At 32.7% G+C, this 13455-nt stretch overlaps 1 protein-coding gene across 3 annotated transcripts in view; it reads right to left on the minus strand.

The window, feature by feature from the left end:
• Positions 1-13455, minus strand: part of TRDN (triadin) — a 226506-nt gene that overhangs the window by 70887 nt on the left and 142164 nt on the right. For all 3 annotated transcript variants that reach the window (XM_039854431.1, XM_039854433.1, XM_039854432.1), the window contains 2 exons: positions 2483-2542; positions 1582-1641 (listed from right to left, as the gene is read on the minus strand). In XM_039854431.1, the coding sequence (XP_039710365.1) occupies positions 1582-1641; positions 2483-2542 (120 nt within the window). The remainder of the gene's footprint in view (positions 1-1581; positions 1642-2482; positions 2543-13455) is intronic.

The following is a 13455-nucleotide window of genomic DNA, read 5'->3' on the forward strand; positions in this document are numbered from 1 at the left end:
TACAATAATATCCTTAATAATAAAAATTTAAATGCAAAGTAATTGGTAATCAACTCTCAGATCCACAGAACACCTGGTTATCTCTTCCTGGACATTTCATGAAGCATGCAATCATGCAAGTCAATGTTTTACATTTTTTTTTATCCCACTTATAGCATGATGTCAGAGATTTCCTGTAATTCCTATTTGCTACTTACTAAGAGTAATATCTAGTTTGACATCCTATGGTCTTCTTTTTCAAGATTCTTTACCATCACCTTTTTTCCCCCATCCCTATGCTATGCTATTACTTTGTAGGAAATGAAGGATTTTCACTGATGCCATCCAGCCTGGCCAGCTCTCCTCATACAATATCTACCTTGAAACTCTCCCTTCAACCTCTCCCTCATGCAAGCTTACCTACTGACTTATTTTCTAGGACACTGCTTTCAGCTTATTATTGTGCAGGGAAGATCTGGAAAGCTCATTCAATTTAAGTATTAATAGCCGAGAGGAATTAGTCTGTTACCCTATATACACAGGCCCTAAGAGATTTGCATTTTAATAGAGGACAATTCCTTTATAACTCAAAGGAGTGGACTATCTCTAATGGTGGAATTTCAAGCATTGTTGACACTAGTGGAGGAAATATTTGGGATGAAAACACTTATCACCAAACCATAATACTTGAGATGACTATATTTTTTTGCTACCTAAGCTTAAGTTTAACCTGAATAGCAGCCAATATATATTCAAGTTTGAACAAGAATAAAAGTAGAATTAAATTTAAAGCAAAAATTGAAACTGTTGAATAACCCTATTTTTTAATAAGATGCATGATTTCCTCTCAGCTTCTTATATTTGCAGAGTGGTGTTATTCTATGCAGTTCTTCTCAATTTTATTATATCTTCACTAAGATGGCCTAAATTTCCCCTAAGCTTCTCTATATTTAAGACATCTTTCATCCTGATTTTAGGCGCTTGCCCTCCCTTTTCTTAGAATATTTACTTTAGAAAACTTGTAATTATAAATTCTTTCTATTCTCCTTTGAGATATAAATCTTTTTTAAAAAGTCTTTTCAATTTTATAACCCAAAAATGTCTTTCTCAAGGACCTGAAAGTTACTTTTAAAATGTAATCATCAAGAAACATAGTACCTCTACTTCCTAGTTTCTGTGGGAGGGTAAGAATTTAACCCCTTTGGGTCCCTTGCTCCAAGTTATAAAATTACACTCCTGTCATAAAGAAAGAGAAAGTTCACTTTTGCTTTGAATAAGGCCAGTTAGCAAACAGAGATGGCCTATAATCCTCCCATCCCATTTCAGATCTTATAATTCTCCTGCTTTTTGTTTCAGTGGAACTGAGTTCAAAATGAGTTCTGGTCTCTTGCCCCTATCGTAATAGCATTGAGTAAATTCTTCCTTGCCTGTTTAACTTTACTCGGCACCATTTTTTTTTTTTTTTTTTTTTTGGTAGTCTGTACATGGACAGATTTAAGTACCTATATCCAATTTGTTTACTTTGGCCCAAGATTCTTTTAAAATTCCTGAAGCAAATATCCTGAACATAATCTGACTAAGGAAATAAAGGAAGTACAATACCTTTTTTTTTCACATCAGTGGTAGTTTCCTTCTCAGTTTTCTTTTTGACATCTTCTTTTTCTGGTAGTAAAATGAGAAAATTATAAGCCCCTATCTGTTTAATTATTATAAATTAGGGCACACACATGATTATCGTTAAGTCATCCAATTGGTCTTGAATAGAATAATCCTAAATCAGAACCATAAATCATGTTAAACATGCATGAACTGGCACCTTCATACCAGAATAGCAGTTTTGGTGTGCTTTTTCTTCAAGAAAGAAGCAAATTTTTGTTTTGCTAAGGTCACAAAAGTCTTTCATGACAATGAAAACATTAAATGTCATTGTTAATTATGGTAGAAGTCAATAGTTTTTCTAAAGCATTTAAAAAGTAATATATTGAATGTCTCCTGAGCTATAAGGCAACTGGAAACATGTCAGAAATTCAGAAATCTGTAATGCTTACTTGGAAATTCAGATGCATTATATGAAAACAACCATCTAAAAAGAAAAAAAAAATAGCAAACCAACCAACTAGTTTCTTCTTTATACATTAAATAATTTGTTCTTTGGAAAGACACATTTTACTAAGCTGAATGAATTGAGTAGCATATTCATATATATTTATATATAGCCAAGTAAAGTACTGAATTAGAATTAAACAGCTACTCCTAAGAAAGAAAAAATAATCAATCAATAACAATTTTTAAAAAGTGTTTAGGCTCAAATTTTCTTTTTAAAATTTTATTAATTTCAACTTTATTTGGAATATTTATAAGTCTCAAGAGTGTGTGTTACTAATAGTAATAATAAGATTAAGGGAATTTCTTTCTTAGAAAACAATAGCTTTATGACTTTGCCAGTAGTGTTTTAAATGGATACTAATAGATTTATGTGTTCAATGGTTTTTAAAAAACTTACCTTTCTTTTTTGTTTCAGAAGTCACCTTCCTCTCAACTTTCTTCTTTTCCCCTTCTTTTTCTAGAGAAGAAATTTAAAATATTTTCTTTAGGAAAATTTTATACTAAAAAACGAGATTGGAATGAAGGATTACTGTTAAGTCGACTCTGCCTCCAGATAGCTTTTTGACTTTGAGCAAGTGATTTAACCTTACTAAGTCTATTTTTCTTACTTGTAAGATAATAGTATCTCCCTCCAATTAGAAAATGTTTACAAGGCACTCTGTATAGTATATGGCTCATAGTAAACACATAAAACTGTCAGCTGCTAATATTGTTCACAGCTAAAAAAACGTAATAGTTTCAGTTTTCTGGACCAAACAATTGTCTAGTGCCTAAAGTGAAACATACATATATATACTTTTATATATAATGAACATAAATATATATAAATATATTTCCTGAAGAAAGATACTATAAGTAAGCTAAATAATTTTTTATTTTGTTTTTATCTGTTCAATTTCGTTAGAAATAATGCACTAGGCCATTAACGATATCTCTTTTCGACTTAATTGTTTTTTCAAATCTGCCTCTTGTCAATAGGCATTTGGGGCCTGGTGACATTTGTCTGGCAGTGGGTTGAGGACATAACTTCCACTGCCCTTTCTGAGTGGTTGTATCAGCGAGGGTGCTCAGACTATCTTTGCACCCAGTGGTTGCAGTAGGTCTGGATGTCACATAAGAAAAGTATGTTTTGCCTGTAGACTTCATAAAAGATTTCTTTCAGAGATCAGAGAAAACTTTCATCTGAGAGGCAGATGAACCCTCGAATGCCCAGCCATAGCCATGTAACAACTGGACATTCCTGGATATTTTTCTGGTAAGTGTACTCATTTCATTTCAAATAACAAAGCCATGTAAAAGTACAGAGATGTCGAAATGGAATATTCAGTGCTTTTATGTTTGAGGCAGCTATAAGTACATTAATTTTGAAAATCAACTGATTTTAATCTTAATTTAGTAGTGTTATTTACCTTGTATTTGAAATAACTTTCTCTTTGTCATTTGTTTCTCATTTCAAGTATAGATTTTCATTACCCAGAACTATTAAGAGATTGTTACTATGCTGAATAAATTTAATGAGTAGTTCTAGTGCGAATGCTTAAGTTGTCTACTAATGACTGCATCTTATTAAATATTGGAATTAATTCATTCTCTTAGCTGTCTCTTTTTTACCTACAAGATCAAAGACAACACTTTCTTTCAGTGTTAGAAGTATAATTTATGAAGGACTTTTTTTCATGACTCCTAGAGATACTTTAGTGTCAAAGAGAGAAACATATTCACACTCTGTCTAAATGTACCATCACAGATTGCCCTATCAGAAGTAGAAAGTCAAGAAGTCATGTTTTGATAGTTTGAGAGTTAGAAATAAACCAATTGAATGCCACTTTGCCTTTTCCTAAAGGTTCATACATATTAAATATGCAAATCATGTTTAAAATTCTGAATAAAGATTCCTTTGATTTAAGTATCATTTCTTTCAGCTTCTCTGAAAGAAATATATAGGAGGGCATTTTCCATCTTACCAAAATAAATGCATATGCCAGATAATTGAATTGGCATTTGCTAAACATCATCTTCTGATGCCACCCACCAGAAAAGGGGTTAATTAACATACAAAGTACTTGTATTTCCTAGCCCATATCAAAATTCAATCTCATAGTCACAATAAGATTACAACTCAGTATCCAAGTCTCTGTTTTATCAAGTAGATGAATAAATATTTTATTTAAAAGTTGGGCCAATTAATGAACTTTACAAGTGAACCTCAGAAAGAAAATAGATGTTTGAGGCCATAAGATGGAAGACACTATTTTTAATTTTTTTTAAAAGAGCACTCTCTTGTGTAATATATTCTACCTTTAAATTAATATATCTGTAATTTTATTGTGATACAGTAGTCTTGCCTTAGTTCAGATTGAATTAATGCTTTCATTATATACTCTGCCTATGATTATGACCATACTCTGTGAGAGTCATGAACAAGAGCAGAAGTCCACAAAAAGCAGGTATAAATAATATACTTTAATAACATTTTTATGAATTAGACCTTTAAGCTGTCGTTATAAGACATACTTTCTGCATGGTGAATTCATTTAAAACATCAACTTCTGAAGATTCTGCATTTCTTCAAGCACTATTGTCTCTGTTCTCTAGGTGATTTGGCAGCAGTGGAATAAGTTTTTCATTTATAAAAGACACAACAATTTAATTATACCCTGCTTGGATATAAAAGTAACCCATGTTTCTTTTATGAAATCTTTCCTTTCTCTGACTTTTTTCTCTCTCAGCAGTCAAAAATACTCTTCCCTTTCTACTTAACTATGTACCTACTCATCTAATTTCCTCTTCACCCTCTCCTCTAATTGTTTGCTGTTTTGTTTGTAACAGTTCGAGAAGAGTCAGAACATTTAATATAATAGATTATCGTAGGATCCACAATTAAGTGTATCTATAGAATGTGAATTTATGAACATATTGCCTTTCTTTGGCAAAAGTGTCATAAGCCCTGAAATGATGATTTTCTCTGGCAGAGATCACAGAAAAGACTGGTGATCCTCTCCACAATGGTAGTTCTGAGCCACAAATATGTTATTAGCTTCTGCATAAATTAACATCAGATGAAAGAAAATTTAAAAGACTTACTTTTTGCTTTCTAAGCCCTTACAATGGGCTTTTCTCTTTTAAATGTTTTTATGCCATCTCAAAGCCAGAGAATGCACAATAGTTAATTATAATTGTAAAATTTTCTAAGATGCCTGTTCCTAGCAAAACGAGAAAACAAATGCAAATGTTCATTTTCATCTTATGTTTTGTTCCTCCCCTCTTTGCTTTTCTAGTGTAGCGATTATCCAAATTTTACATGTCTGATGGGTGCTTTTCTTCTAATCCTCTATGGCCAGAATTGATGCATTCTTGGTTCCAGTCAAGTAAATAAACACGTTTCTTTCCTAACAATGCGTTCCTGCATACTTTGTTACTGTCACCTAGTTTCTCTAGCGAGTCGGAGATTGGCTTGGAACTCTACTCACTACAGTGACCATGGAAAATTTTACATAAGTAGATAAGCTCAATTATACCAGTGGTTATTACAGTTCTTCATTGTTATCTACAGACGAGCATGGGGCAAAAGAGTCAGTGACTTTGGTGTGAATTCTGTCTTTAACCCCTTTTTTGGTTATGTGTGATATTAACAATGTGTTGTGATACGCTGGATTTCAATTTCCTCATTTGAACAATGGGACTAACCCTTTCTGACTTATTGTGAGGAATGGAAAAAACTGAGCTAAAGTGCCTGGACCAGAGTGGATGTTCGAAAAATAATGATAGCAACAACTAGCTATTACTATATGTTAGAAACAGTAAAAATATGATCATGTATAATATTCACTAATTTTTCTAGGTATGATATTTATTAAAATATTGAGTAAATGCACATTAATTCTTATTTCTCTGTATAGAGGGAAACTGTGTCTGGAATATTTTGTATTAAGAAACTTCAGGGAAAAAAGTACACGAGGAGAAATTAACATGTTGTGAAAGGGCACAGTGCAGGAATGAAGACGTGGATTCTAGACTCATTTTTGCTATAGTTGATAGCCACTGCCTTATGCAACTGAGAGTAAATCTGACTTCCACCATAAAAGACAGGAGAATGAGTAGAGTGCATTTAAGTCTCTCTTGTTTATTCCTTCATTCTCCAAATGAAGTATGTATTATCTTGCATTTATTTCCTAATTTTTCTGGGAACAGTTGTAAATAGCTGTTGTATGTTCTCTGGCTTTGCTATGGCTTAAATTTTTTAAAGTTAGAGAAAAGTCCAATTTTAAGGCTTACGTGAATATGTATATATGCATATATTCATGTATATATGAACATGCATATATAATGTCAGGTGTTAATAAAGCTCAGAAAAAAAGTAAAGTTTGGTAGAGGATTAGAACATGAGTGGGTGGGAGATGGCATTGCTTTATTTTTTAAGGTGGAACAAGATTAAATCTTTCTGAATGGGTAACATTTGAAAAAAATCTTGAAAAAAAGTGAAAGAGCTTTGGGCTATTAGAGAGAATTTTCTGGCAGAAGAAAAATATCTGCCAAGACCTTAAAATTGGAGCTTTCTAGATATATTTAGAAGAGCCTGGGGACCAATGTGACTGGAGCGAAAGTGCAGAAGGAGAGAAATAAGAGATGTGGCCAGAGGTGGAGCAGGGGCCAATCACTGAGAATAGTGTTGCTCATGGTGTGAGTTTTCCATTTTACTGTGAGTAAGATAAGAGACCACTGAGAAGTTACAAGCAAAGAAATTATATAATGATAAATTATATTTTAAGAGGAAATTTGACTGTTGCTATGTGGTGTCAAGGACAACATTAAATTTTGTGATCATATCATAAGGAAGAAAACTAAGAAAGTAAAAGAATACAGTCCAAATACTTTTCTTTTTTTTCTTCCAAAAATTTCCTCTAAATTTTATTTGGAACTCTTGTACTATAGAACCACAGTAGGAGTACCTTACTTGACATTGTAATTAGGGTGCCATGACAGCAAAGCTCTCTACATTTAGGACTTCACTTGAATTATCTGGAATAACTAGGCTGGTCTTTCAGAACCTGAATCTATTGTCTTTGCCTTGACTTTTCCTTTTAATGATAACTGAATTATTCTTAGAAGCCAGCTCTTCTCATTACCAGCTATTTAACAACAAACAATTCAAAACCAGCAACTCTATAGCACCTTTCAGTGATTACCCAGAGACTTTTACATGTGTAATTTATTCCCTTCATCAACAAATGTTTACTTAGCCTCATGTAAACTTTTCCAGTGTGTTTTTTCACAGGAGTGAGGAAAACATAAATGTAAGATTCTTTTCTAGTAGCTTTTCATTTTCTATATGTTATTTATAAATGATAACTTTTTCATATTTTTATCCATATGCTTTTCCTACATTTGTCTGTAGTTGCAAATGGATTATAAAAGTACTTCATTACATTTAAAACATCAAGAATGCCTAGAAACAGGAGAAATTGAGCTTTTTCTTTTTATGACTAAATGATTAATATTTAAAGAAAAAGTTTATCATTCATAATCAAAATATACTGTTGGAGTTTTTATTCTCCATCAAACCATCGCTCTATTTATTTCACTGTAACTTATTTATCAATAAAGATTTTTTTTCCCCCTCACCAAAAAAAAAAGATACTACTATTTTTATAATAGATTCTTGAGAATTTAGAACTTGATTTAGTAAATTAGACTCAATAGTTATTTTAAAATATAATTTGACTTTAAAATTACCAAAAGTTATTGGTGTATTGGGCATATTTATGTCTAATTCTCAACTGACAGAAATAGCAAATAAATGTTTTATAAAGAAAAACTGGCACTTGTAAGCTAGAGCTTTGGAGGGACCTGGTTCTTTCTTATAAAATGCTTTATGAGAAAAATTTGCTGGCATAAGAAGGTTCCAATCAGAATTCTATAATAAGAAAGCTAATAATAGATCACATTTGCTCAGATTCACAAACCGTTTTATCCATAACTCCTCCTGGTCAAAATACAAGGGAAAAACTACTTGATACCAGCATAAAAGTTACAATAAAGTTCTGAGGCAGAAATTTGGACCTGATCAAAAGAAGGCTCCTTTACTGTTCCTCAATTCTTGGGTGCCACCTCTTGAGCTCCAGAGTAAAAACTTATTGCTACTGGCCCTTCAAATTAGACAGACTTCATTAGCTATATTGCCATATGTGTAGTAGAAGAAAAATAAAACTTCTGTCTTATGTATGTTGGTCAATAGGAAAACGATAATTGGAAATTAAACCTAACATAACCAGAGAGAAAAGTTCTAGTTTGGCGATATTTCTTATGAAATACAGTCAATGTCTACTAAAATGTATTTATATTTCATTAATCCTTGGGAAATTCCCATATTTTTTCAGTTTTCTATTTCTTCACATTTTTTTTTAATTGACTCAACAGGCAGTTGTTAAGACTTAGCCTTCTTTTTCATGATACGAAGCTGAATTTTACTTATTCTAACATATTAACTCAAATATAACTGTGTTACCCCATACCTAGCTCTAGCACAATGCTGTAATCAAAAGAAATGAGTCAAAAATTCCAGAAATATTTGAAAATAAATTGAAATCTTTACTGAGCCTCTCAAATAGCTATTGTATGACCCAAAGCAAAACATTCTAAAGAGTCTCTCCTTTTCTTGAGTTTCCCAACCCTCCATCATCACAGCTGCTCCCTCAAAACCCTTCTGTCTCCCAAAAGTACCATTGAAAATTTACTCTAGCTCATGATGGCTCTCCTATTTTCTTCTCGTGACTTATCTTTTTATTTTCCCGATCTTATGATTCTTTTCTTGGGAGTAATTTTTTTTATTTGAACATGAATTAATTTAATTCTCTGGGCTCCTTCCAATGCTTGTTCACCCTGCATATCTTGAGCAGAACATAAACACTCAGGAGTTGACCAGGCAAACACAGAATATTCCTTAGAAATTAAAGTGGGAGGACAAAAACTATGATTACATATGTTAATATTTATATCCTCATAACGCATGTAAGTAATAATTTTAAAAAAATCTTTTACAAACCACTGAAACATGAAAGTTGAATATAGTCTACAGTTTAGTTAATAGTCTTTTATCAAAGTTAATTTCTTGGTCTTGGTAAGTGAATCATGGTTATGTAAAAATGTTAAGACTAGAGGAAGCTTGTTGAAGGGTGTACAAGAACTGTCTATATTATCTTTAAAACTTTTCTGTAAATTTAAAATCTTTTCAAAATAAAAAGTTTAACAACAACAACAACAACAAAATACTCAGAGGATTTTAGGACTCTAAACCAGAAGATTCATTTTCTTTTGGAAGTATTGATTAGTCCACTGTGTAACACAAAGGAAATGAAATAAATGAAGGGGAGAGGAATGAATGAAATAAAAGCCTCAAGTGTAATACAATTGTGTGAGAATAGACTTTTGAGATCATCCATTTCCAAAATATCACATTACAGATGAGAAAATTGAGTGTCTGAGAAGTTAAGAAACTAATACGAATTTCACAATAGGATCTCTAGAAACTCCTAACTCTTATTCTCTCATTTATATGTGGCAGAGATAAAATTTAGAGGCAGGAGTGGGACACCATGATCTTCCACTTGACAAATTTAAAGGTCCCTGGTCATCTCTCTGGAGTATTTGGCCCTGTTGTACTCCTTCTCATCCTTGAATTTCTAGTCTGTCTTCTGATGATGTTTGTGATGGTTAATTTTGGCTAAGTGATAGTAATAGTTGAGTTGCTTGGTCAAAGACCAGCCTAGATGTTGCTATGAAGGTATTTTTTAGAATTGATTAGCATTTAAATCAGAAGACTTTGAGTAAAGCAGATTATCTCCTATAATGCAGGTAGGCTTTATCTAACCAGTTGAAGGCCTTAAGAGAAAAGACTAAAGTCCTCCAAGGAAGAAGGAATTCTGCCTCCAGACTGCCTTTGCACTTGAGAATTAACATCAACTACTCCCTGGGTCTTGAGCCTTTCAGCACTCCCTACAAATTTCAGACTTTCCAGTTCCCAATCACATGATCGCATGAGACAATTCCTTAAACTCTCTCTATATATATCTCTCTCTCTCCATCTGTGTGTGTGTGTGTGTGTGTACACATGCATTCTATTGGTTCTATTTCTCTGGAGAACCCATACTAAAACAATGTTGATCTTCACATTTCCCTTTGTTGGTGAGCTCCATGCATTGGACAACTTTGCTCACATTATGGTTGACCTGCACTTCAGTTATATTCAGAATTAAGCTTTATACAGCACAGGGTGTTTTTAAAATCATCTATTTTTTGGGAACTTAATAAGTGTTACTGAGAACAGAAACATTTCTGTGATTAAAAAAATATGGGGATCACTGAGTTTAAAAATTAAACAGATTTTTTGTGTGTATAGAATTTCTTGGATCTTTTAATATACTAGTGTGCATTGTGAATGTCCATAAAGTACAACAAATTATGCTGACCAGAAGTATTTTATCATGAAAAAAATGTTTTCCCACCAACAATATTACAGAGCTTGAATTCTCCATAACAAAATTCAGGAAATGCTGTGCTAAGGTTCAGCTTATGACTCTGACATCTGTCTCTCCCTCATTTGTAAACTCCAGACTCCTATATTCACTTGTCCACTAGGGCTGACCACTTGTGTGAATTGAGCTCAACATACTACCTGACATGAGGCAGAATCTTCATTTTCTCTCAAGGTCCAGTCTCTACTATAATCTTTATAGATTGCATTAACCAAGCTCCTTGCCCTGGATTCGAGTTAGTCTGGCTTATGGAAGCAACATCTAGAGATAATAGAGGAGGAGGAAAAGAGAGAGATGGGCATTTATTCTCTAACTTCCTTCTCAGTTCACTGAAAATATTACATACATCATTTTACAGAGTGTTGGTGGTGTGTTCCCCTATTGAAGGACATAGCTCTGATTAGCCATCTCTATCATACTTACAAGGCTTTTGGATTTGTAAACCACTTCATTTCACTGCCCTTTCAGGTCTAGGGCTTATAAAATCTTTCCGTTTTGCTAGCCCTGAGGTGCCTCACTATAACTCTACTCAAACCTTTATAAATACTACATTCACTAAACATTCTTAGTCATTTTGAGTGTGCCAGGGATCCTGATACACTCAGCAAGCCCAAAACTAAACTCATCACCATCTCCCAAAATAATGTTCTTATTTTTAATGCCATTCATTTATCTAGGCCAGATAAGACTTTAGTACTTATGCTCAGCCCTAACTCTTAATTGCTAGTCTAAGGTAATGGAAATAGATTGAGCCCCAGTATAAGATACCTGGGTTCCAATTCTAATAACAGCAGGTCCTCAAATAGCATTGTTTTATTAAACAATGTTTTGTTTTAATATTGATGTGATGCCACAGAAATTTAACTCTTGTTTACATTAATTAGCCTATGGTACGTAAAACTGGTTTTGTTACGCACTGTTTCGCTTAAAGTTGCAGAGCCTATGGATGATTTAAGTGAGGACTTACTGTATATCACTGTTAGAGCTGTGTTATCTTAGGCAATTTACTTGGTTTCTCTGATCATTTCTGTAAAACGATGTAGATCATATTCGCCACTGGGAGTTGTTCTGAGTTTTAAACATGGTTGTTTAAAAGAAAAGTAGCATAAAATTTCCTTATGATCAATTATCTTTTAGGAGTCTACTTATTTGTCTTATTTCTAACATTCTAAACTCCACCCCTCATTCATCCACCCTTTCTATATAGCTGCCACAATGATCTAAAATGCAAATCTATTCTTACTGCTCTTCGTCTCAATTGCTTTAGCAGGCTTGTGCAGTCTGTGAGGAGGTGTAAAAGCTTTAGGGATGTGTAAAAAAACATTCATAACATGACCCCAGTTTTGTATTAGGAAATTATATAGAGTTGCATGTATTCAGTCATTAGTGCAATTACCTTATTATCTTCTATAGAAACCAATTAAAAACTAATGATAAAAATTAATGGTTTACTATACATATAAGAGAAATTTCCTGATAGAAAAATGATAATAACAATGACTAATGGCTGAGTATCTAACTGCTCTAGAAAATGTGCTAAGGTGTTAAATACATTATTTCATTTAGTCATCTTCGCAACTTTCTAAGTTAAATATGTACTAAAAGTAGTTTGGTTTATATATTTTATCAGAAATAATAACTAAAGGCCAATTCCATTAAAAATCTCTGAAAGATATGAGTTTATTTAACCACAAAACAAAGAAAAATATTATATTAGCCTAAAGTTTAATAAAATTTATTGTGTCATAGAATTAATGGAATAAGAAATAAAGCCAAATTTCTATTTTATTATTTTATGTTTTTTGCTTCCCAGAATATATCTCACAGAAGAGCTAAGGTGATAAAGTACTTGGTTTAATAGAATTGTAAATAAAGCATTACCAGTTCCTGGCAAACATCGTCCTCGGATGCATCATGTGGTAAGAAATTATCTAATGGTAAGTTTCTTGAAATGATTCTTTCTTCTCTGTACAAATTCTACCAACTTACTCTTCATGGCCCAATGCAAGGCTTGCAATTTCATGGCAAAACCTTACCTTGTTCATATCTCATCTTCCTTCTAACTTTGAATCTTTTAGGATCTGTACAATTCACTTTTGTACTTCAGTAAATATGCTTTATAATAATATGTGCTGCATAGAAACATGCTTGTTTGACATTTCTATCTAGGACATGACCACACCTTACACATCTGCAGCAGCTACTTAACCACTATGGAAAAAAAAGAAAAAAAAAGCTTGAAATATCTGTGTGTGAAAGCAGAGAGAAACTTCAGAAACCATTTAAGTTCAGTCCTTACCATTTACAGGTAAAGAAATGGAGGTTCAAGAAATCAGTTGATTTATCAAAGATCACACAATTGATTAATGTCAAAGCTGAGATTAGAAGCCAGGTCCTTGGTCTTTGCTCTAGAGTATTAGTATTACAATAGCAATACTAATTACCTGTTGCATATTTATTCAAGAAGATAATAAGGTATACAGTATTTATTCACCTTAGTATATTCTACTTTATTGATGCAAATTATATATTTGCAATGGAATATTAAATGTAATTTAAATATAAGATAAATACTGAATAAGAGATCACTTAACTTCTTCCTTTCACATCTTTGCCGCAATAGATGAATTGTGGTAATTTTATACTAAGTGTTCAGTAATTACATGTGGACGGAAGTCTTCAATTCTTCAGAGATCAATAACAGAAAAATGTGTTGTTGGAGGTCAAGGAGGTATTTTGTGCTGAGCAGAAGAATAAAAAAATTCTGGCATTGTTGATTAAAAATAATGGGATCATATCTGGTAATAATGCTTGCACGAAGATTTTATAAAGCAGCTCT

This window comes from Pteropus medius, unplaced genomic scaffold, assembly GCF_902729225.1.
Source record: "Pteropus medius unplaced genomic scaffold, Ma_sr-lr_union100, whole genome shotgun sequence".
Lineage (NCBI taxonomy): Eukaryota > Metazoa > Chordata > Mammalia > Chiroptera > Pteropodidae > Pteropus > Pteropus medius.